At 41.7% G+C, this 26,274-nt stretch overlaps 1 protein-coding gene across 1 annotated transcript in view; it reads right to left on the minus strand.

Annotated features, from left to right (window-relative positions):
- The window catches only part of mtss1lb (MTSS I-BAR domain containing 2b), a 50,375-nt gene extending 25,442 nt beyond the window's left edge, over nucleotides 1-24,933 (minus strand). Inside the window, exons 1-3 of the mRNA XM_030765004.1 lie at nucleotides 24,849-24,933; nucleotides 14,692-14,753; nucleotides 14,080-14,153 (exon numbers count right to left, since the gene is read on the minus strand). Of these exons, the coding sequence (XP_030620864.1) occupies nucleotides 14,080-14,153; nucleotides 14,692-14,753; nucleotides 24,849-24,917 (205 nt within the window). The 5' untranslated portion in view covers nucleotides 24,918-24,933. The remainder of the gene's footprint in view (nucleotides 1-14,079; nucleotides 14,154-14,691; nucleotides 14,754-24,848) is intronic.
- Nucleotides 24,934-26,274: the final 1,341 nt, after the last annotated feature.

A 26,274-nucleotide genomic window follows, 5' to 3' on the forward strand; every position in this document is an offset into this window, starting at 1 on the left:
AGTCTGTTGGGAGAAAATGGTCCAATTTTGGGTTATAAATATATGGCATGCTCAACACCAGCGATAGCTTCACAGCACGCACACACACACGCACACACACACACACACACACACATACAAACACAGACTGTTCATCACAGTGGAGTGATTTTATGCTTTGTGTCATAACCTCAGTACAGTCTGTGTGGGGCTGCAGGACATGCATGTGCATGTCCTCTATCGCATGTGACACACACACACATACACACACACACACACACACACTTCTGACATGCTAGTCAATTTCCTCTTGACTGCAGCCAGATGGTTGCCATGGATACACACCATCTGCGGAACCACAGTTCGCCAGCAGTTTACAGGCAAATGCCACACCTACTGAACACTAACCCGCCAACTCAACACCAACCTCCTACTGAAAATTAACCCACTCACTACACTGACCTCCTATTGAACACTAACCCATTTACTGAACACTGACCCCCTACTGAACACCAACCCACACATTGAACTCCTACTGAACAATAACCCACCTACTCAACTACTTAACTGCCCCACCATTGCACACTGACTCTAGATCCATCCACTTCACACTGACTAACAGCATACTGACAACACCCCCCATCTGGAAACTTATACACCCACTATACACTGATACACTCACAACACACATCACATACACACACAGACACATCACACACGCGCAATCACTGGAGTCATAAAGTCAAAGCAATTTATTAAAAGTCTGACACATCCTTTCAAACTTGAACAGAGAATTCACTGTATCATCACGTTGGGTGTTTGGGTCAGGAAAACATCCCGGGGTTCTCCAAGGCTTCACCCGTGATCTTGTGACACCCTGACTAATCAGAGTACAACTGGCTCTCAGCATTAAGTCTGCAATGAGAATTAATCACACAAGGAAAGAAGGAAGGGGGTAGACTGGCTACTGTGCAAACAATTCCATGAACCAACAACAGGGGAGGGAGAGAGAGAAAGAGAGGGACAGAGAGAGAGAGAGAATTCTTGTCTCAGAACTGATCATAGATGATATTTATCTCCCCAATAATCTCTACAACCGGTCGTTGTCCAAATTTTAACAATTCATATCTGCAAAGGCATTATTCACCCTAAACAGACCACCAAACGATTTCTCTTTCAGACTCCACTGGATCCAGCGCTACTTCCCTGTGTCTATGTGTGTGTGTGTGTGTGTGTGTGTGTGTTGGTGGCTAGACTCACTGAGAATGATCCTGCTTAGATCAAATCCGACTGGCCAAGCTCCAGGCCAGACTGTGGGAAAAAAAGTCCCCCACTACAGAGCTCCGTAATCGTTTTATCAAGTCTGAAAACCCTCAGGCCTCTGTGACCTTTTCCGTGTTCTGTGTTTCAAACACAGTGAGACAATAACAGCACCCTAGGAACGAAAAAAAAAAACCCCAAAAAAACTGAAAAAGAAGACGAAAAAGAAAGAATGCGCCTTTCAGGATAAAAGAGACTTCAACTGGAGAATTTTGGATCCTGCTGTAGCCCTCCAACACCTCAAGAGGGGAGTTGAGGGACCCCTACTCGGACTCAAACAGTGGTACAAACAGTGGCCAAATCCCACACATTCCCTAAGTCTAAATATATGTATATTAGATAGATAGATAGATAGATAGATAGACAGATAGATAGATAGATAGATAGATAGATAGATAGATAGATAGATAGATAGATAGATAGATAGATAGATAGATAGATAGATAGATAGATAGATAGATAGATAGATGGATAGATAGATGGACATCCATACATGCACACCTCAATGTGCAGATGTATAATATATTGATATCTGTTATACATCATCACACATACATGCAAGCACACACGTACACACATGCATGCATATTCTCTGTATCTCTCTCCATAGAGAAGCAAAAGAGGACAGACAAGCTACAATTAGCTCTCCATAGGGAGGCAGTGGAAAAGAGAGAAAGAGAGAGAGAGAGAGAGAGAGAGAGAGAGAGAGAACATGGTTCTGGATATTAACACGGTCAAACCATAAGTCTTTTGAGAAAAACACTAATGATTTATAGAATATACACAGAGATATTCATATAAACAAATCCTGAAAATATACATGCAGACTGTATGTGATAGAGAGCCTCTGTATACATACAATTCATATTACCACAATGTAAAAAAGACTGGTTATGTGACAGAATAATTAAATGCAAAGTTTGTATGCAAACATCCACAGAACCAACAACAGAGAGAGAGGGAGAGAGAGAGAGAGAGAGAGAGAGAGAGAGAGAGAGAGAGAGAGAGAAAAAATGTAACCATTTCTTAAACTAGTTTTCTACTAGGGAGAAGGAGGAAGAAGGGGCAAAGAAGAAGAGGAAGAAAAGGAGGGTGAGTAACAGACAGTATGGTCTTATTGAAGGATAAACGACAGAAAGGAAATGAGAGAGATGGGAGGGGAAAGAAAAAAGAAATATACCATTTAAAACACGTTAAAGATGCACTGTGGTGTACTTTGGCTCTTGTCATGTCTTCTGTCCGTCTTTCCTTCTATCCCTTCATTGCCCCTTTCCTCTCTCCTTTCTTCTTTCCCCTTATCACCCCTTTCCTCTCTCCTTTTTTCTTTCCCCTTATCACCCCTTTCCTCTCTCCTTTCTTCTTTTCCTTTAACCCTTCTTTCCTCTCTGCATGTTCTGTCATAGCTCATAGTAACATGCTGGTGAGGGATTGTGTGGGCCATATATCTCTTCACTGGGGTATTACTTCTCCTCTTTATAGCCTTTTCACTCATTTATGGACACTGCCATTTCTTCCCCCCATCCCATCTTTCACAGAGACTGGCTGAGGAACAACTGGCACGCCAAACCTCCATCAGTAAATCTCCCTTTATGGGCATCACATTATCTCTCTCTCTCTCTCTCTCTCTCTCTCTCTTACTCTCTCTCTCTCTAGGAACATGTGAAGGAGAAACAAAAGAAAGCAACCATGTCACAGTGCGAGGCAGAAAAGAGGGAAAAACCACGAGCAAAACACAGATGAGACCGTGAAGGGACACACCGGGTAAATGTAGCCGAAATGACAGCAGTGCATCCAAACAAAACGTCGACGAAAGTGTCAAATTAAACGGCAGATTTCATCTACAGTCGTCTCAGCCCATCAGAAAACTCCATCTGGTACTTAACCGCTGAACGAACTGACCCAAGCTCTGAGGAAGAGAAAGGATGTGGAATTTTAACAGTACTTTATTAAACAGGTGCAATGTTCACACAGACCAAAATGCTATGCATATCATTTACATATTTCTGCAAAGCAATTTTGAATGGTGTTTACCCTATGCCATCTCCAAAGATAAAAGCCCCATTCCTTTCAGAGCACGGTTTCTCATCGTTGTCCGGTATCTGTCTGAGGCCCTGGATATTACCTGTTTGTATTCAGGTGCTATAAATGCCATCACTAAAGCCTTGAACACTTCCAAAGAGTCCAGTCCCAAAACAAGCATTGGTTTCAGCTCTCTTCTCATGTTCACTGCCATTTCTGTTTGCCCCAAAAAATGAATTAACTGAGCATTTCTTAAATGTTTTTACCATAATGAAAACCATATATAAATAACATCATTAAACCCCTTCTGGAGCAAAGCAAACTGTGACATTCGGAACAAATCTTCTGAACAATGAAGATAATCAACCGCAATGTACAGAACAATGAAAATTTGTCTCTTTCCTAAAAGAAGTTATTGGTCACCATTTATTTCAGACTGTTTACCTCGTGCCTGAGACCTGCTGGGTTTAAAACACGTGCCTATTTGGACTTCAACACTAGTTGGGCTCTCCTGGGTATGTCAAACCTGAAGCAGACATCAGAAGCATTTGGGTTCAACTTTCCAACTGGCCAGACCTATACCAAAACAGTTCTCCTCAGACAGTGCCTGTCAGAACTTCTCCAGTATCTGGTCCACCAGTCATGTCGACATCCGCATTGTCTACAGTGCTACCCTCCGTTACTAGTGGCTTCTCTGTTGTAACATCTGCCACTGCTAAAGTATCTGCTGTCCTTGGGCCTCTATCCAAAGAGATACCCAACTAAGCAATAAGAAGAAAAGGCTCCTTGAGTGGCCAGTCCACTGAGGTGCTGGACATCAGTTTGACATGCTACATTAAAAGTCATGTCCTTAGAACACCCACACATTAAGAGGAGACCCCTAGCATCAAACACAGAACAATATATTTGGAAGAATATCTCACAAACCCCTTGATTCTCAACCTTGCCAAGAATGAAAGCTGACAGGTCTCAAATCCTCTGTCAAATTTCAAATGTAGGTTTACCGGATGGACTAAACACTGTCCTTTGTCCTTTCTCATGAAAAATAAAGCACTTTGTGTATTCCGTGTAGACTACTGCAGAAAAAGTCAACAACGACAGCCTGCATTCTCCCTGCTTTCTTTTCCAGGGTGATCACACCGTTCACCCCCTACATAAATCTCCAAATATTTAAAACCACCAGTGGACAAAGTTAGGTTTGATACTAAAATGCTCATTCTCTCTCTTTCTCTCTCTTTCTCTCTCTCTCTCTCTCTCTCGCTCTCTCTCTCTCTCTGTCTGTCTCTCTCCGTTCACCCTTCAGAAGTCCTGCACTCTTTGTTCTTTGTCCAGTTCATACAGGCATAAATTTTGTGCTCATCAGTGGCAGTCATGTATTATTTCATGTATATACGTAGAGGTGCATAGAGGTGAAATGCCTAAGGTCGATTCCTCTGTGTAGAGGCGACAAAGCAGCAGCATTGTGACTACTGAGCAGAGCGTGCCAGACATCACACAGCATTGCCTAATGCTCCTCATAACAATAAATGGAGCGCTTAAGCCACTGCTTAAGTTTACCTTCAATGACCTTTACTTTCAACCCCAGTATAGAGCACTATGACAACAATAAAACCAGGAGAGAACCCCAATACATTCAACACACCTTAAACAGTACACTGGTAGACAGAGGGAGCGAGGGAGAGAGAGAGAGAGAGAGAGCGAGAGAGAGAGAGAGAGAGAGAGAAGGGTTAATATAGTGTGAGGATAGTTCTCGCTGAGGCAGCAGTAGTAACAGCAGTAGGAGATCACGCCTGATTACATACACTAAATAACAGGATTACCCTCATACACTCACACTGTCTGAGCTGGACTACCACACTATACACACACAGACACACACACACACACACACAAACACACACTTACTTTGTCTCTCTCTCAAACACCACATACTCTATGGACACTCATACATTGCAAACTATTACAGAAAACCTTCATACTCGACATAAACAGCACACACTCTACAAACACACTTCACACTGCATATGCATCTGAAATACATTCTCGTACACAAAATCTTGATTCCCCCTCATTCAACAAAATCTATCACCACAGAAATAAAGAAATTAGAGTGACTAGACCTTGTGTGTAAACCCACAGTTGGGTTTGGATCTAAATCCCCTGACTGTGCTGGATCTGAACCCGTCACTGGACTGGGTCTAAACCACCTCACTTGGCTTGATCTGAACCCGTCACTAGGCTGGGTTATGTATCCTCAGTTACACAATGTAGAAGCAATGTGAATGTTATTCTTTTAACTGTGTGTAGAAATGAAAAAAAAAACAAACAGAATCAGGATCAGGGACAGGAAGGCCATGGTCACGGCCAGGTCTTTGAACTCTGGGACTTCAGTTCTGGGACACAAAAGCCAGAGGAAGAATCAAAAGTGATGACTACACACTTCTCCTTCCTCTTTATCTAAACTTAATAACGGTAAAACATGAATTCTGACATCAGACGAGTATGGTATTCAATTTAAAACTAGTATGTACTCTCCAGTGAGGGAAAAACAAGCTAAGCAAAAATTTGCCATACATGTCAAATCACGAGGCAGAATGCAACTTACAGTTGATTGTTTCACCATTTAGGAGTAAAAAATAAATAATGACTAAATGAGACTCTGGCCAACATACTTATCTAAAGGAACCTGGTCAGCTATGTTCCCCACGCCTCCTGGCTACAGTGAGGAAGCTGGGATCTAAACTGTGAATCCCAGATTTATGCCAGCATTTTCTATTTGTGAACTTCTTGTCCACATAGCACGAGCCAAACAAAGAGCTGGTTTAATATGACTAAGACAGAAAAACATGCATACACAAGCGACTGACCAGATACATGCAGACTCATTATCATTATCTCCAAACTCAGAATGTTTCTTGCTCTATCTCTCTCTCTCGCTCACTCTCTCTTCAGTAAGTAGGCCATCTCTGCCTCCCTAAACAGGCCTTTGTTTGTGAGAATGTCCTACAAAAACAGCATTATTGTCTTTAATTAAGCTGCACTTGGGATGTTCATCAATTTCCCTGTCTCCTTTACTCTCTCCCTCTCTCCCTCTCTCCCTCTCTCCCTCCCTCCCTGCCTCTCAGAGAGAACACTTCCTGGTGTCACACACTCTCATTGTGACCTGAGCCAGCAGCACAGCAGTGTGTACGTGGGAAGCAGCAGCACAGCCAGAGAGAGAGAGAGAGAGCGAGAGAGAGAGAGAGAGAGAGAGAAAGAGAGAGATTACTGTTACCAGTATAGGTACATTAGCTGCATCCTTTAATTTTAACTGTATGGTTATTAAGGCTTTGAGAGGTCCATGAAGAATGTCACTCTCTCTTACAATATCCTGTTATCAAATATCCTTCGTGATTAGAGAAAAAAAAAGACAAAATTCTCGTTGCTTAGCAACACTAGAAGCGGTTGGGGCACCTCTGGCTCTGTTGCTAGGCAACATTCCGGATTCTGGCCTCCTCCTTGTGTAGTGAAGGTGGTGGTAGAGTTTGGAATCTACTTCAACACAGACAGAGATAAACCCCCAATTACTCCATTCACAGCAAATTGGTCAGTATAAAAATAACCTCAAGAGTGCTAACTGTGGATTACATGAACATCTGCTTAATATATCACACTAAGCTGAGTAAATGTGATTTTGAACAATAAAAATCAGTGATTGTAAAAAGCAATTTTCTAGTAATTATAAGCCTGGGACAACAGTACTTCAAATAACTCTCAAATTTTACATTTAAAAAATCAGCACCTGCAAATTTTGGGGGGATCTGATCTCTGTGCAAACTTTCAGAATGAATGCGTTAGACCAGAGGCTCATCCAAACTGAGCCATCACAGCCGGTCTGAGAACCAGAGAAAAACAACAACCAGAGAGGGACAGATACAGTGGAAAGATCTCATGACACAAAGATCCCATCACAAAGCCTGCCTCAGTTCTAGTCTTTCATTTTTTCATTTAATTTTTTCCTCAGGGAAATTCAATGGCTTTGCAAAACATCATCGGTGCCTCTCTAATTTGAGCATGAGGACAAACAGAACAGAGGAAATGCAGACGTACAGCCATTTTATACAAAGATTTTTTTTTTTAGCCATAGCTACAGCACTCTTTTACCAGTCAGAAGCCACAGTGTTTACCTGTGGGCAAACAGTTTTTTTCACTGAATTTCTGAAGTCCTCTGCATGGTTCCTTTTATCCTTTACAGGCTCCCAGTTCAACCTCCCTAATGGCCCTCTCTCACCATGTTAGATTGCCAGAGGGTTGACAAAGACCGACGTCTTAATTAGGACGACAATTCTGTTTCCAAGTCATTCTTTAATATTTCATAATGCAAAAAGATGAAAAGCTACTGCCCTACAGTTATTTCACAGCGCTCACTTAATATAACTATGTCCCTTACAAAGAATTTCATAAGAGTACATGAGGAAAAAAAAAAAAAAAGAACTTCTGATTCTGTGTGGGTTAAAATTTAGCCAGGGAAGTTAAAGTAAGGTGTTTAAGGTGTCTGTTTTTTTAATTTACGCTGGCAAAGCATTTTAGAAAGTGTGTGTGTGCACGCGCACGTGTGTGTGTGTGTGTGTGTGTGTGCGTGTGCATGCGTGTGTGCATGTGTGTGTGCGTGCACACGTGCCTGTGTGGATGGCCTACATTTTGTTAACAAAAAAAAAAAAAGTAAATTAGGACAGAGACAGTTTTCCGCTCTAATAAAAGACCAGAATTTGTTCGCGCTCAGAGAGATTTTGACAGGGAGAGTTGCTGGGTGACCAGTGGTCATTAGTAAATTGTTTATTAAGTAGACAACATTTGCGGCTTTATCTTCCTCTCAAAGGGCATTTGTGTACATTCAGAAACATGCACCATTTGACTGACAGTTTATACAACGCCATAAATTCTCATACCTTCAGACAGCTTTGTCAAAATTCTGTGAAAAATGTCATACTTTTTCTGTGTGTGTGTGTGTGTGTCTAGGGTTTGTCTTTGTGGATAATGCTAAATGTTGTTATTATGCCTATTTTCGGGGAAAGCATACAGAACAAATCAGTGTTGTTTGGATCTTTAGCTGTTTAGCGTGGCACACACTCTAGAATGTTCTGTCATCAATTCTGCGGTGTTAATAAGAAAGAGAATCCAGTGCAGGTTTACAGAATGCTGATGTGAACATAAACTCCTTCTCTTCTCTCTCTCTCTCTCTCCCTCTCTCTCCTCTTTGTCTCTCCATAAGGAACAGGTGTTCCCAGTGGGAGGGAGTCTTCAGGAAAAGCTGAGTCAGGCTAGCCATGCTAACAGGAGGTCCAGCAGAACTATACCTCACACGTGACCTCCCCTCCTCCCTCCTCTCACACACTTATGAGAGAGTGTTGAAGGGGGAGTGAGTTCAAGGTCAGAGGTTGTCTGTGAAGAACAACTTTGCATTTAGTGTGAACTTTCTGCTCTGAAACAGATGCAAAGGAGTAACCTCAAGGGTCTCCATCTGACCTTGGATTTAGTCAACAGAACGCTCTGTTCTCTCTCTCTCTCTCTCTCTCTCTCTCTCTCTCTCTCTCTCTCCCTCTCCCTCTCTCTCTGTCTGTTTCTCCAAAGCCAATTATACAACATTGTCTTAATCCTGATCTGAACCAGACATGGAGAAAAAAAGATCAAAACCCTTTTCCTCTTCTCTCTCTCTCTTTCTCTGTTCCCTTGGACTCTCCCTTCTCTTGCTCCCTTTAGTCACTTTTTTCTTTTGAAAAGAGTCTGTTTTAAATGGGTTACAGTTAAAAGCCATAACAGTGTATGTCAGAATAGGGAATGGGCACATTCAAGGTTACTGAGCTCAAGTTGTTCTTACACACACACACACACACAAACACACACACACAGAGGAGCAGTGTGAGCTGTCATACACAGACGTTAATTCTCACAGATCTCTCTTTATCTCTCTCTCTCTCTCTCTGTGTGTGTGTGTGTTGTAAGATGGGTCATGTCCATTGACATTTTGTTCCTGAGAAGAAATGGCTGCTGTCGAGTCAGTCTAGTAAACATGAGGACAGAACTAACACATATTGCCCAATGTATTCAATGTAACATTGTTCAAACGTTTATCAGCCTGACTGTTCAAATAATAAACTTTGAAGATATTCAGCGGATGACTTGGTTCAGTTTGGTTCAGTTTGGTTCAGCTTGGTCTGTGTGATGTGTTGACTTTATGAGTATATCTAGTGTGCCACAAAAGTATGGGTATTTTTATAATCATGTGAGTGGTAGTCAGTGTGTGAACCCTGGAGACAGCGCTCCTCTGGTGAAGCAGTAATACACTGAGCAAATAGCACTCTTAGTGGACCTAATCCTGTGTGTGTGTGTGTGTGTGTGTGTGTGTGTGTGTGTGTGTGTGTGTGTGTGTGATAAAGCAGGTAACTTGCATGTCTCTGCAAATACCATCACCGTACTACCTACACCAGACTGTGTCAAACATCTGGTGAAATAATAAGTTCCCTGACCACACACACTCTCTCTTTAACACACACACACACACACACACACACACACACACACACACACACACACACACACACACACACACACACACACCTCTATATTGCTAATCCAGCCAAATACATGTACTTCTTGTGTGTTCTCCGTGTCACCTTACCCCCCACTGTATAAACCAGACCTATAATGTTCTTCATGGCTGTCTGTGAGTCTGCTAATACAGGCAGATGAAAAAACACCCACACAAAGCTAAACACACTACACTGCATCTGTCTGTTCTCTCTTTACTACCACTGCTCTGATCATTAACTGACTCTCAGTGAACCGCAGTCTCCCTCTCTCTGGTACGAATTACACCCATTTAAAAAAGAAAAAAAAAACAGGCAAACAAGACAGCAGCCAAAGAAACAGACAGAGACAACACTGCCAAACCAAAAGAACACATTTCCCCACAATGCATCTGACTCACTTTTAATCCTGTAACTCTGAGAGCGATTATCTGACGCTCTTCTCCGGAGCCACTTACAAACAAGCTCTGATGATTCTTCAAAGTTACACACAAAAAGTCACTCTCACACACACACACACACACACACACGCACACACACACACAGACATATATAAACACACACATGCACAAACACACACACCGCTCTGGAGTAATTGTGGGATTCAGCGTGTTGCTTATGAATCGATCAACAGTTGTAAAACAGAAACGTTTACCAACGCATCTTTTTCCATAGTTCCGTTCCCTAAATTCATAGCTTAGAGACAGAGAGTGAGACGCTTCAGTGCCATGTAGAACAGGAGGCCATGAGGGAAGAAGAGTGGAGGGAATAGAGACAGATGATGAGAGGAAGAGCAGTAAAAACGAGTCTAGATGAGAAGCAGATTAGAGGTTGTTACAGGCAGGAAGAGATGGTTTCCTCTCTCTCCATTGAGGAAGTCCCCTGCAGTGAGAATCAAGGCACACACAAGTCTGTGTGCGCGTGTGTGCGTGCGTGCGAGTGCGTGTGCGTGTGCTCGGGGGGAGGTTGGTTGATGTGTGGTTTGTGTTTGTGTGTTTGTTTCCGTTTGTGCTCCCCCCCCCCCAACTCCACGCCCCCACCCCGTACCCCTCCTGCTCCATGGCAACCTCTGGCACTGGAAATGGGAGAGCAGAGAAGATCCTTACAGTGAAAGCAGACAAACTCGTGCATCATGTCAGTGTGTCAGTCTTGTGTTGTTAGATATGCTGGTTAGAAGGGGATGACCTTGACTCAACCCTGAGAGCTGTCCTCTTTATCCAGGACAAGGAGATGTAGCATTTGATCCAGAGGCTGCTTCTGTTTCTGTTACTTATCTGTAGATCAGTCAGGTGCACACTCAATCCACAATATTAATGTACTTTAAAATCACTTTCATTTTACCTTCATTCTATTTCTCTCTGTGTCTTCCTTTTTTTTATATTGTTTTCTGATCTTTTCAAGAGGGAAACCCTGAAGTTCATGTCTGACTGTTTCATCCATTGTCCATCTGCACTCCCTCTAGCTCTCTCCCTCTCCCTCTCTCTCCCTCTCTCTCTATGAAGCAGGCCTGTGAGGTGAGTAGTCTGCTGGCTTCTGCCCTCCATTTGGCATCCACAAAGTCCATGTCAGTCAAGGTCACCTAACTACTGGCTAATAATTGGCTGACAACTCTTATTCCAGTATACAACTGCTATACCAAAAGGGTAAAAGGATGTAAAATGAAATTTTCTTAGCATGTGTGTGTGTGTGTGTGTGTGTATGTGTGTGTGTGTGTATGTGTGTGTGTGCGCGTGCGCGTGTATGACATAGAACAGGGTACCTAACATGACTATTAATCAGCCAGAACGGAAATGGGCTCAACAGTGTGCGTTAAGGACTGCTGTTGAATGGATTAGTGGAATTTGTGCAAAGCCTCAACTTGGCTGAAAAAGCCTTAAACTTTGATGAGAAGAGCAGTCACAGCTCCAATCTTCCAGCCACAGAGGGTTTCCCATGAGCGATATATGACTACCAACATCATAAGATCTCTCAGTAAAAAAGCCTAGCTCCCACTGACTACATTTATCACATCCACCTTCCATCCTCTCTCAGTATGATCACTTCGCATCTGATCCATAACCTTGTATGACATTTTGAGTTTTGAGTTTACAACTGCACTGTGTGTCCAACATGGTGTATCTTTAACAGAACTGGAGCTGTAAGGGGCGTCTGGTTTACAGAGCTACTTAAATAGATTTCAGTGTTTCACTAAAACAAATTAAGTTTTCCTAATATGTTTCAGACTTGGAACAGAAATATAATAAAATGGTAATATTCTCAGATGAGTTCCCAGATATAGGCTGGCCTATATTCATACGAGAAGTTCTCTCCGCTGTCTCTTCATGAACCTGTAGTAATCACAGCAGTTCTATCCTCTGGCCAAAGCACACGCATACACAAAATCATGATACAAACACACTATTCATTTCACAAACTAGATTCACACACTTCTACACACCATAACAAGCCACTGTTGCTTCACATTTTACTGTCCAGCACACCTATCATTGTTCAGCCAGGCCTGCAGTGAGTACAGTCGTGTCAAATACTGCTTTGTTGAGTCCTGCATGATCTGGATTGTCTACATTATATACTGTATGCCTGAGGTATCAGACTGTAAATAAGCCATTCTCTCTATAAATCAGTATATGGATGTCACTCCCAGGAACAATCCCAAACAGCTCTAGCACCTCAGCTCTGATTCTTATGAAATCAAGAAAAGGACTGTATAAACCAAAATATAAGACCAAAAGGTGTGGGCAATATTTTCAATCCTAATATCAGAGTATTGAACTCTCCATCTTTACAGATATGTTCAGATATGACAATAGGGAAGTTATTTAGCCTAATGCATACTCATTGGCTTAACCTGTACTTTTACAGAGTGTACTGTATTCTACAATTGCCACTGATATGTAATTTAATTAATTAAATTTGTAAAGATACACGTCTGTGTTTCTCTGCTGTCTTTTTTATGTCATGGCTGAGATAAAAATCTTTAAAGAACTCAGTTAAATGTAGTCATAACAATAACAGTAACCATAATGCAATAAGGAGACAAGGAAAGATAAGGAAAGAGAGAAAGACAGAGAGAGAGAGAGAGAGAAAGAGAGAGAGAAAGAGAAAGAGATAAAGATGCTCCCTCTTTGTCTCAGATAAATTTACAGGGGTACTCTTAGTCACTTTTTATTCAATTTCCTGTTTTCTCCCTTAAATTTCTGCTTCACTTTGTCTCTTTCAATCCAACCAATCCAACACCCCACCTTAACCTCCTCCTGAAATACCCCCAACCAAACACGCAGGGTGTGGGGGTTGGGGTGGTCACACACCGCACCCACTGATTTTATGGGGCACACAGGAACACTCCTAGCCTTGTCAGCTTATTAACACTCACTCACACACACACACACACACACACACACACACACGCACACACACATAAACCACGGCACGGGAAACAACCACACCTCAGGGTGTCCACTCCAAGAGGTAAGAACAAAAAACCTTTGATCAAAGAGAAAAACACATGAATGCAGCTAAAGTAAGACAGATGGTCTTCCGTGTACCCCTGAGCTCTCCTTACCACCAGCATCTCTCAAAGCTAAGTTTCTTCAAAACATCCTGACATAATCTCATGACAATACACCAACCAAGCTGACTAAAATTACCTCAGCAATCACCTGTTTTCAACTGCTTCATGGAAAACTATGGTGTTCTATGTTTTAAGTAAATACATACTGCTGTTTTAGACTCTCAACTCATAAACTCTATCTGCAACCCCCAAAACTCTTAAAAGTGCAAACTAAAGACACCTTCAGGGTTATGGAACAAAGTCTACTTCATAAAATCAATGGACCCAATTAAAACAGCTGAACAGTTGAACTTTATCAAGGGATTAAGATGAATCATCCACTAACATCAAAGAAACCTTCGCTACAAAAAAGACTTTTCCCCCAAATCAGCACTGGGCATAATTGATAGGATGTGAAAACAGCCCTTGGGATGCACTCTCACAGTAAAACTCACTCTCACACTCACACACACACATAAACACACACACATTCATCTCTCCATGGCCACCGGTTTACTGTCACAGGCTTAGATTTCTAAATGCTATGGTTTCCTGTAGAGATTAACCCACATATACAGGGAGATCTCTTGCCTTAAGTCCCCCCTACCCAACACACACACACAAACACACACACACATTTCCTACCTCTCGTGTTGGTAGCCATGTCAGCTACTTTCTGAAAGGCATCCAGAAAGGCCACTGCCGCAAGTACAGTAGTTCTGAGAGGAAGAGCAAAGAATTACTGACATGAGCCAAAGGCTTACACGTACACACACACACACACACACACAAACACACACACACACACACACACACACACACACACACACACACACACAGTGTTATAGAACTATATCCACACTTAGTCCAAAATGTGCCACAAGCACCTGTCACACATATTAGATATTATAAGATATTCACCCACACACAAACTGATCAGTGTCAAAGTAACTCTTTAGGTGTTCACTGTGGAACATATCAACATTTTTTCCACACTCAAAAAGGGAAATATAATTATGGGAGCACTCCCCGTCCTCTTACAAATCATTACACCAATGTAGAGGATAAAAGATGTAAAATGGAAATGGTAAAATGGAGCTTCCTCAGCAAGTGTGTGTGTGTGTGTGTGTGTGTGTGTGTGTGTGTGTGTGTGTGTGTGTGTGTGTGCATCTGTGTGTCTGGACATATTTCTCAGTCATGCATGAGTCATTCCAGTGTGATGTAAACTGTGAGTTTATTCTAACATCTGGGACTCACCTGAGTTGAGAGTGGAGTTTGGTGGCCTTGGCACTGAAATCCTCCCACACAGGATAGGAACACTACAATCAAACACACACATGCAGGCCATTACACACAGGCGTGGGAAACAGAAATTCGTACATGTGACAGAGTTTAAGTGAATGTGGCAAAAAAAAGAGAGAAAAACCTAACAAATCATAAGAAGTGATTCCAATAAACAAAGTATTTACATTGATGTAAATTTACACCTTTCTGAAAAGCACTCTGTAGTCCTGCTCTTCTATGGCATAAACAAACTATAATTCATTATTATTATTATTATTATTATTATTATTATTATTATTATTATTATTTCCACTGGTTTTGTTGTTGTGAGGAGGAATTCATTTTCACAGTGTGTTCAGGAGGAGCAGTGCCCTGTAGCAGAAGAGGGTTGTCGACCTGCGATAAGAGAAATAATGTTTTACAATCCTCTGCCTTGTTACCAAGGAAACAATTTGGGTGCACTGCTTTCTGTGATATCTGCCTTAACACAGACAGGCCTCAATCCAAACCCATCACTGACAATACTGCGCATCCAAATTACTGCAGGCAAAAAACCTTGGGGTGCTACACACAACCTACCAACACAAAGAATGACTTAATAATAACGAAGGTTCAAGAGAAGAACTATGAGACTGTCCATCAAAGCAACTGCCAAATGAAGATTTCTAGTATCTAAAGCAGTCATCCACCTGGCTATCCCCATCCATGTCTGTACGCTTCTGTGAATTCTTCCCCTCCCTGTGCCCTCTGCTCTCACGCCAGCTGTCACCGTCATAATGTTTAGAGTTGGCTTTTCAGAAACAGACAAGATCAGACCTCTCGCCTGGCCACACCTCCTCAAACTCTGTAAAAACCTGACAACTATCTTACTTACACATTGCTATTCACTGTCGCTGCAAATGTATACCACTAACATTAATTTTTTAATGCATTTAATACATTGTTATTTCATTTTTCATCAGAGGGCTACTTTATTATTTACCACAAAAAGCACACGCACACTCACACTGATAACAAAGGCTACACGAGACTGTTTTCATTGTAGAAATCAAAACCCAACCTACAATTAATTTCTCCCATTTTAACTCCTTCTGTGCAGTTTTTGCAGTGCATTATTCCACTCTCAGGTGTGTGTGTGTGTGTGTGTGTACACATTTGCACAGGGACATTTGAGCGCATGAGTGTGTATGGCTCTATCTGTGGGGAGAGTGAGGAGACAGTGCTTTGTCATGTCTGCCTTTGTTCACATGCTGTAGGGCAGCCTTTAAACTACAGCAGATAAGACAGGCCACTGTGGGCAGAAGAGTGAAATTAGCCTCACTCCACATCACAGCTGGAGATCAGAGTCCCCTCAGAGAGAGAGAGAGAGAAAGAGAGAGAGAGAGAGAGAGAGAGAGAAGACATAGAAGAAGGGAGGGGCAAGGGGACCAAAAAGGGAGAGGGAAAGGGAAGAGAGGCAGAGAGAGAAAAAGAGGTAAAGGGATGGGGGAATCATTTAAGGCAAATAGAGAGCAAAAGAGAGAGAGATCAGAGAGCAAGAAAAGGAGAGAAAAGGGAAAAACAGTAAAAAAAAAAAATATGAGGGGCAAATACAGGGGGCACAGCTACTGGTGACATTATAAAAGCCAGCACAGAGAGAAGACAAAGCTGATGGACATCTCTCCTTTGATCCTCTGTCTCATTCAGCACGTTTGATGTCTGCTAATTCAGTCTGTAATCTGAGGGTGATATTCCCAGTGGAACCCCTGGACTGTTTGAAGTGTTCTAATCTGCAACGGCGGCCTCGGGTCCATCATACTGAGGAGGGCTTGTGCACATGCGATAAGGAACCACTGTCCCAAACACACACACACACACACTCACACACACACACACTCACACACACACAGGCATGCATACATGCACACACACAAACTGCATACCCAGACCCCCTCTTTCAACTCTCATTAGCATATTGAGGGCTAATCCAATAGCAGCACAGAAGCAGAGATCCAAATTATGCAAAGATCATCTCTGGGTTCGTTTTTGCCAAGACCCATTTTTTTCTCTTTTCTTCTGACTCTCTTTCTCTCTTCTCTCCCCCTCTCTCTTTCTTTCTTGACTTGTCAAATGACCCACAAACAATGGGATAAGTACCTCTCTCTGCGGTACATGAAGCTTAGACAGTCCCTGTAAGAGAACTGGGCTATTTTCTGCTCAGCCTAACCAGGTGGGAAAAATACCATTAGAGCTACATTTTATCCAGGACAGAAAATAACTAACAAGGTGCCAGAATGGCTAGCAGACATTAAAGAGAAAAGAAATATCCTTTTACATCAGAGGCAGAACAAAACGGCTTACGGTTTCGTATGCTAATTTCAGAACAGCATTAAAGAAACAGTTGAAAGCCTGCCGTTGAGTTCCTTGCAGTGTAAATATATCGGCACTGTACACATCAGAGTACTTCTGTGAAGCCACGGCAGGCTTAAATGAAATATTGTACTTGTGGGGGTTTTTTTTTACCACAAAAGCACCAATTATCAAAGGCTCCTCTCAGATTCCAAATTTCCCAGATTCAAATTAATCCTAAATATCCAAAGGCATTTTTCATAGCTCCCATCTAACTAATCAATTGTATGCTTGAGTCAATGATTAATTAGCACTTTTACTGATCAGCTTTGCTCCACCCTGATCAATAATTCACCATGTGCTTCGCGTGATTTCATGTCTTCATAAGTTAGGGTCAATCTTTGTCCCAAATCATTTTCCAAGATCAGTATGGCAATTTTCTATGAAAAAAGACAAATGTTTGGGTTCAAATTTGTATTCATCTAAGAATTCACAATGTACACAAGATAAATAAATGGACATTTTTATGGTGCTGATTTGAATTTAAGAGGTCATATGATTGATAGCCTCAAGCCCAAAAGAGTAAGTGTCAGAACCCTTTTTCTGTATCTGGAGTCTACAGGACTCTAAATTAAGCTTCCATAACTTTTTTTTTAATTGCTTACTTTATTTCGTAAAAGATACACCCTCTTATTACTTCCCATCAGAAAACCCCTACAGATCACAGTTCTGTGAAAAGACAAAAACTAGACTGTGATTTCACCACAAGCTACTGACAAACCATCTCAAAGAACAAAGAACTTCTCTTGACCAAGCAGCAGAAAAGCCATTTGAGGGCTGCTCTGTCTCTGTTTAAATGACTCATATTCAGTTGTGTTCACAAAATGAATGGTGTACTGTGTCGTGGTACTGTATCGTCATTTCCACCCTTTTTTCAATTGAGACCAATTGGGGCTTGAACACATAGAACAGAAAATGAGATTTCATAAACCCAGCTCCATCTCATCCATTGAACCAATTCAGCCAATGCACACCAATTAACCAAGTGAAAAGAAGAATTCAGATTACCCTCTACAGAGCTAACTTATGGCAAAAAAAACCCTGAAATTTTTAAAAACCTGATGAATTTGTACTTCAGTTAACCATATTTTTGTGCTTGTCAATGATTACCTCTATTTCTTTTTCACCTTCTCCTTAAGCCTTAAGGGTAATCAAACTTCAGTAATAAATTTGTGGAGTTTATGAAGTGTGGAGTCCTAAAAATCACTAAGTCAGAATGTGTGTGTGTGCTGAAAGAGAAGTTTACACATTCATAAGCTCATGATTTATGGGCCTGCTAAGGTTGGCTTACCTGGCTTAATCACTGTAAGTCAGTAGAACCATACATGGAAATTGGCACACACATCTGTAAGCACAGGAGGCTGGCACCAAAGCTACAATAAGCTACTTGGTTTACTTGAATCTAGGAAAGAGTTTCTATAGCCCAGGAGGATTCTCTACGCAACAGAGTATTGGAGCTCATATGTCTAAAAACCAGAGGGTCATGGGTTTCGTTCCTGAACATTAAAGATCTTTGCTGATATTACAGTGCTTTGCTCATGACACTGCTTTACATTACATGGAACTGCGGTGCTCCTTTGCTCATGACTGTCTCAGGGAATATGTACATGTTAACACATTGCTCCATAGCCGGTGAACCCATGCCAACATCTTTTTTTTTACCCCAAAGTCATAATTTTATGAATAAAGATCATATAAGTACTAGAGTTTGAAATGGCAAACGAGCATGAAATAGATACTTGGTGTTATGGCAGTGAGGAAAAACTCCAATTTGACAACAAAAGTAATGTCAGTTCTTTCAGCTCCACCCAATCTGAGAGCAGCATTCAAGCACAACCGCAAACTCTGCTTATCAGGAGCATATTAGATCTCTGGGACACTGGCAAATTACAACAAAATTGAAATGAACACTAGGAAAAGTGACAGAAAGCAAGTTGTTGTTGGACAAAGCAAAGACTGTATGTACTACATAATTTATGAGAGGGAGAGAGAGAGAGAGAGAGAGAGAGAGAGAGAGAGAGAGAGAGAGAGCGAGAAAGAGAGAGAGAGAGAGAGAGAGAGAGAGAGAGAGAGAGAGAGCGAGAGAGAGAGAGAGAGAGAAAGGGAGAGGGAGAGGCAGACCACTCACAAATTCCGACATGCTAATGAATGCTAAAAATGATGTTGATGCTAGCTGGCTGCCACAGAAGCAAGAATAACAAAAATACAAATTAATTTTCCTTTATTTCTTTTTTTCCATATATTTACATGAACCTGACACTGCTGTATGCAGAGAATGATATATCCATAAAGAAAGAAGAAAAAGCAACAATGATCTTTGTTTCCTTGCATCCTCCTGTCTATCACCCCTCCTCCACAAAAAGACAAATGGATGAATGGGAGGAATGGGGTGATGCACAGACAGCTGGAGGGAAAGATTGAGGGGCTGGTGGATTGAAGCAAATGTCAGATTGGCTAAACTGGATGGTGGGCTCCACAGAGGCTTTGTGGATTGGTCTAATACTGATGTGGGCGGAGGACAGAAATAGCTGTTTTTTCAGTATGATCAGCTCTCCTACGCAGTGTATGTTCTACTCACAGCATAAATGAATGAATGATGGAGCGATGTTGAACGGAAAGCCCTTTCCTTTTTTCTCCCTTTTAAAGTGGCCTCTCTCTCTCTCTCTCTCTCTCTCTCTCTGATATATCCTTCTCACTTTCTTAACTGTGGCTTATGATCTTTCTCTTTCTCTTCTGTGTTTTCTTTTGCAGTTCTGTAATTTTCCATTCCTTCTTCCTTCATTCAGTATCATTCTCTCTCATCCTACATTCATACAAGGACATATGAATGTGACTTGTTCCTTAAATAAAGGCCTCTTCCCTATTCCCTCTCTCTTACTGTGTCTCACTCTCCATCCATGGTCGAGAATGACTGAAATTTGACTGTGCATGTGAGACCCAGCGTTCAGATACATTAGAGTGAGCAGGAGCTTTCTGACACATGCCTGAAGACATATACTACATCTTTCAATCAGGCTAAAGGCTCACTGTGCACACAGGCTGTTTATCATTCAGAGAAACTGAGGCTCTGTGATAGAAGAGAACACATGCAATCATTCATGCATGTGCACATAAAACTGCGCACGCACACATGCAAGCAAATGAACACACACCCACACGTGCATGCAAAAATACACACACACAAACAGACACACACACACACACACACACAAACACACAAAAAGTGCACACTTACGACAATGCAGATATGTGTATTGTATAAAAGAGGACTCTGGCATAAAATGGGCTTTGACTGGTAAGCACATGTGGATCAAAGAAGATGGGGTATCAGTGTAAAACGCAGTGTAACTGAACATCCACCATCAGATCAAATAAAAAAGTGGGCCCTACAGTTCATCTTAATGACTAAAAGGTTTACACTTTCCTCCCCAAAATAATAATGTCTTTTGTGACTTCCATATGCTATGGCTGAGGGTGAAAGGATGAGCTTTAGCTGTCAAAGGGAGGCAGTCAAAAGATATTGATCTGACACTGATTCAATTCTCCATACATAATAATCAGTCTTTAAGAAGTTTTTTTTTTCCCCCCGTCTTTCTTTCACTGCAAGTCAGCAGTCGTAACGGATGAGTTGAGCCTGACAGAACTGACAAAGCGAACACAGAGCAGCACTGGCAAAGTCCCAAGAAAACTTCTCTGTGCCGAAAATGGGTCGGTTTATTTTTAATGAGCCTAGCGAAAGCGTTGGGGTGCTTGCACATTTAAAAAGTTAGCACGTTGTCACGGACATCCCTTCGATAAACAATAAATAAATAAATAAATAATTGGGTGGCCGCAGAAATGGGTGTCACGAGGACTCTCAGCCTCATTACCACTTCACCCCTCCCCACCCCCGGCCCCAAAAAAATGGAAATGGGTCGAGCAGTTTGAAGGGGCAACACGTGCTCTCTTTCACACGGTCTCCATTGCTGTTGACATTAAATGCCCCATATATGAGTATCTATATATATATATCTATATATATCTTCTCTCTCTCTCTCTCTCTCTCTCTCTCTCTCTATATATATATATATATATATATATAATACACCTTTCTTTTTTTAGCGTTCAACATAAAGAGTGATTTTGGGTAGATGATCCTAAATTAATTATTCAATACTACATGGAAAAATGTTCAAAAATGGCAACAGGAAAGAAATATCAAACTGAAGAATTCGTGGAGACAGACTGATTATGTGAGCAAAAGTGTGACTAGTCAAAAGAAAATGACCTGTAGAATCAATGCTTAGTGGTCAAAACCTATTACTAAAATTTAATTAACATAGTACTCAGTCCCCAACTCGCAGCTTTTGTGTTTCAAGACACCGTTTTGCAACTGAGATGCCACTGTGTTTAAACAGTGTGTTTGACTGGCAAACGAACTGTCCTGTTTGTGTGTGCCTACTGGCATGGCCACATCTCAGAGAAGGAATGTGAATTGTGAATGTAAACATTAGTGATATATAGCTGCTCCAGATGGCCAAAGCACTTCAACACAACTTTGCTTCATCTCCACTTCAATCAGATACACACACTTCACTCAGAGGTCTGTTAGACACATAGACACTCTCTCTCTCTCTCTCTCTCTGACAAACACACACACCCACGCACGCGCACACACACACACACACACACACACACACACACACACACTTGTGGGCCACACACGTACCAATATTAAACACAAGACAGGAAGCTGAGAGGTCAGCTAACCATACAACTGACCTAAGACTTAAGAGACCTTTGGAACCTAAAATCTGAACCTCCTACTCCTTAATTTGACATGATATTCAAAAAAAGTATACGAAAAGTATAGCCATACTAATACAGTGGCATGCAGACAGCACCACAGCACAGCAACCACACACACACACACTCATGAGCACTCAAAACCACATATAGGCTACATCCATGAAAATGCTACCCACACACAGGCAAAAACACACAAAAATGAGAACACATAGACAGAGTGATGTGAGTACAGAGGGGCTGAATAGACAATTTATATCATATTAGTGTATGTACATTCCTAATTATCTACATCCACAGCACTACTAGATATTTGTTCATTTAAGGGACAATTTTGGATCAGCTATTATTATATTGCAGTCCTCTACCAGTGGGGTTGCAATCTGTGCCAAACAAAGAGAGCTCTACTCTCCTTCCGATTATCATACACATATGAGAAGTGACTAGGCATACCCACAGGGTGTCAAACAACCCAGGAACAAAGACACACACACACACACACATACACAGAGGTAGAGAGACAGGACAAAAGGCTTATACTCACAAAGCCACAAAGCTGCACTGGGGTTATGAGAGCAGTGTACTGTAATATGTCTAGATCTTATTTTAATAAACTAAATGTTAGTGTAATGGCAATATATCTGTATAAAATCAGCTGGAAAAACTACTCTCCCCATATTGCATAACTAAATGACCTTACTCTGAGTGTGTGTGCATGTTTGTGTTTGTTAGCATGTGTGTGTGTGTGTGTGGATGTGTGTGTGTGGATGTGTGTGTGCATCTGACTGACCTCTTAGCAGTATATATGCATGCTGAACCTTTCAGAGAACTCCCAATATACCAAATGTGTATAAGTAGGTTATAAACCTTACACAGATTGAAGAAGTGCTTAAACACCAGAACCAACAGTATTCATACTTATGGCCAACCAAACTTCTATTGTTGGTTTCCCAAATCATAGGCATGTACTGCTGACTGTACATCAAATTGTGGAGCAAAAAAAAAAAAAATCGGACAGTGCATCACTCATGACCAAACATACGAGACCACTTTACAGGGAAACATTACTCAGACACAGAGATAGAATTTGTCACTGGAATGTCATCACTCCATCTTACCTCACCTCCTGGCTTTTTTACTTCTACACAAACGTTCATACAGACACCAGAATATCTTCTGTGGCAGATATAAGCTAAAAGTGATGCGAAATAGGACATACTGAGCACAGGTTACTTTCCTATGCCTGGTTACTGAACACTTTTGTTTTGTTCATGTACAAATGGATAGTCGAGGTTGGTCTCTTGTCTGAACTGATGCTGACCACCTCATGGGACACTCAAATTTCCTGTCATTTACACAGTTGCATTGTAACATAATACCGTTTAACAAAATTAGTTTCTCTCTCTCTCTCTCTCTCTCTCTCTCTCTCTCCCTGCTGCTGTGTCCTCATACCTCATACAACTATCATGACCTGAATGCTGGTGCTATTGCTTGACCCACATTCACCCAGTCCATAGCCCACTGTGCCCAGTACTGGAGAGAGTGGGAACAGCACAGAGGAGAAACCTGCAAAACTCAGAAATGAATTTTGAATGAGCCTTTGGGGTGTGCCTGTTTAAAAACAGAGAGAAAAAAAATATGAGTAAAATAGAGAAATCCTTCATGTACAAAAACAAAAACACAGGAAAAGGGAGAGCAGAGAGAGAAATGTGAATGTATGTTGCGAATGTAGGGTACAAATGATATGATGTAGCAGTTTTTGTTGTGTTACTGCTTATTGATGCCCATGCTACACCACAGAGACTATCAGTCTCTCAAATGACATGAACAATGAACACAGGGTGTCTGCCTGACTCTTGCTCAAACGTGAACAAACTACTGGCCTCTGCACATATTATTAACATTACGCGGTGATGTCCATACTAGTGGTGTGAGTGGTTTACATATCAGACAGAGGTTGCTACAAAACGTCCAAGTCACAGCCAATTCATCTTTTTAGGCACAAACATAAAAATGTCATGTCACGTTTAATAGTATAGGATGACTACATTTATGTGTGTAAAACAAAACTGGTATTTTATTTACACAATTAACCACTGCGCAATAATACGAATTAAGAAATAACGCGATTCCCCTGTTAAACCAATTCACCTCAAAGAGTTAGGTGGAAATCCCCTTGAATCTTTTCTACTCTGATATCCTACGTTTCTTGTCTAATCTTGTCTTTTATAACCGTCAGCTTAATGCAATGGTGGGCACAGAAACCAATAGCACATCCAGACAGAAACGGCAGCAAGCTGGGTGCCCCGACGCCTGACCGACTTCTCTCATGCGTCTGTCCAGTCACGATGTCTTTTAAATAAAATTTCACTGGACAGGAAATCGATGTGCCGCTTTTTCCACATGAGAGTAAAATGCCTCTCGCTCTATCAGACTCAACAGAGATACCGCCAATCTTGTTGGGTGCAGCGGATATTAAATAAATGGGATGAAAGGGAAATGGCGAGGGTTACATGTGCTAGATCAGCACTGCTGGAGCGACACGTCTTTTTTCTTACTGAGTCCGTAAAAATTCTGTCCGTTTCCACTCCTACCATGCATTCAAACAGCTTAAGTACCTACGCTGTCACCGACGTTTTATTACACACGTGAAAATATCCTCATGTATGGGCACAAATTCGTGGACGCAGCACATGTAGGCAAATATGTGTGTTAAATGGCTCATCGATGCGACACAAAACCTTGCAAGGTACCATAGCGTGTGCTGTCATCCTGCCATAGATTCATTAATATCCTTCAAAAAACTTAGAAAAATGTCCTGAAAAAAAAACTCCTACCATAGTAACGTGATAAAGGTTCCGCTGTCTTGCAATGTTTAAGTTCACTTGAATGCGAAACAAGTCAAATGAGGATTTATTAAAAAGGCATTCATCATGATAATACGACCTCAAACATACCTTCATATCGTTGACTATCGCTTGGAATAGTCCTCCAAGCGCCCCACATTCCTTCTCCACCGTCTCCATGTTTATAGAATCCAGCTTTCCCTAAATATCGAATGCCACGAATATGACGAAAAAAATAACAGACCACCGCTGAATTGATTTCCACGGTAGCAGCGACGGTATTCCGTCGTATCCGATCTCGTTGACACCCGGTGTGAAATTCCCAGAGTGAAAGGCAGGATGTTCGTGTTTGTATACGAAAGAAAGGCAAAACCAAATACGATTTAATTGACTCTGTCGTAGACTGTCGGCTTGCTACCACCTCTCTGTGTCAACAGAATTTGGGCAGTGATGGTAAGAGAAGAGAGTGGTTGCTCTCTCTCTCTCTCTCTCTCTCTCTCTCTCTCTCTCTCTCTCTCTCTCTCTCTCTCTCTCTCTCTCTCTCTCTCTCTCTCTCTCTCTCTCTCTCTCTCTCTCTCTCTCCGGGTCTATCCCCGACTGGAAATTCTAAAGGCACGCAGATGGCACTGCAATAATCAGGCGACCACAAATTGTGTTGCACCGATAAAAGAGGAGCACATAAATACCGGAGCACAGTATGAAAATGTGGAGTAGTCGGTCTCCGAGCAGCCGGTGTACGCTACGCCGCCCGCGATCGGGTAGGTACACTAGAGTCAAGCGGTGAGGGAGTGAGCAGGCAGTAATACGATCTATGGGTATCGTGGGGAGGGGGGGGGCAGGACAAGCTTTCTTGTCACATGGAGGCGAGAGGGTGGGGAGAAGCGGGGTGCGCGCACACATAGAAAATTTTCAGTCGGAATGGGGGGTATGTCAAACAGATTTAACTTGTGCCGAACAATGGCACGGGGTACAACAAAATACGTGCGCGCGCCCCGTGCGTTTGTCAGCTGCGGGAAAGAACGGCGCCTTGATTTAATGAGGGTTGACAGCTCAGATAAAGCTCGTTTCGTTTAACTGTCGTACACCTCATAGAAAAATTAACGGATTCATAATTATTTGATGTATCAGAGTGACAACATATGCTTTTCAAATCGTCATGCGGACACTTTGAGGGCAAGGATAAAAACAGAAATTTGCTTAACCCTCTACGTCCAAGAACAGTATGGAAGAGTGTTTCTACCTAAATAAATATAATCATATATTTCAATGGGGTTGTGGCAATAATGACAGCATGTGACCAGAAAGCAACGGCAGGCTATTTTATCTACTAAGGGGAAATTCCTGAGCTGTTGGCACACGTTTACATAGCTCGTTTGTAGCGTAATCAATTTCTTAACAGGGAGCTCCAAATCACTGAGTGACTGGGTTAAATATGTGTACTTTTCTATTCGCTATAGTGATAGATCACATTAATGCAATACAGGTGCAATTTATTTTAATCGCTTGTTCTCACTGAGATAATTAATATTTTTACCAA

The sequence above is a fragment of the Chanos chanos genome, chromosome 2 (genome assembly GCF_902362185.1).
Source record: "Chanos chanos chromosome 2, fChaCha1.1, whole genome shotgun sequence".
Lineage (NCBI taxonomy): Eukaryota > Metazoa > Chordata > Actinopteri > Gonorynchiformes > Chanidae > Chanos > Chanos chanos.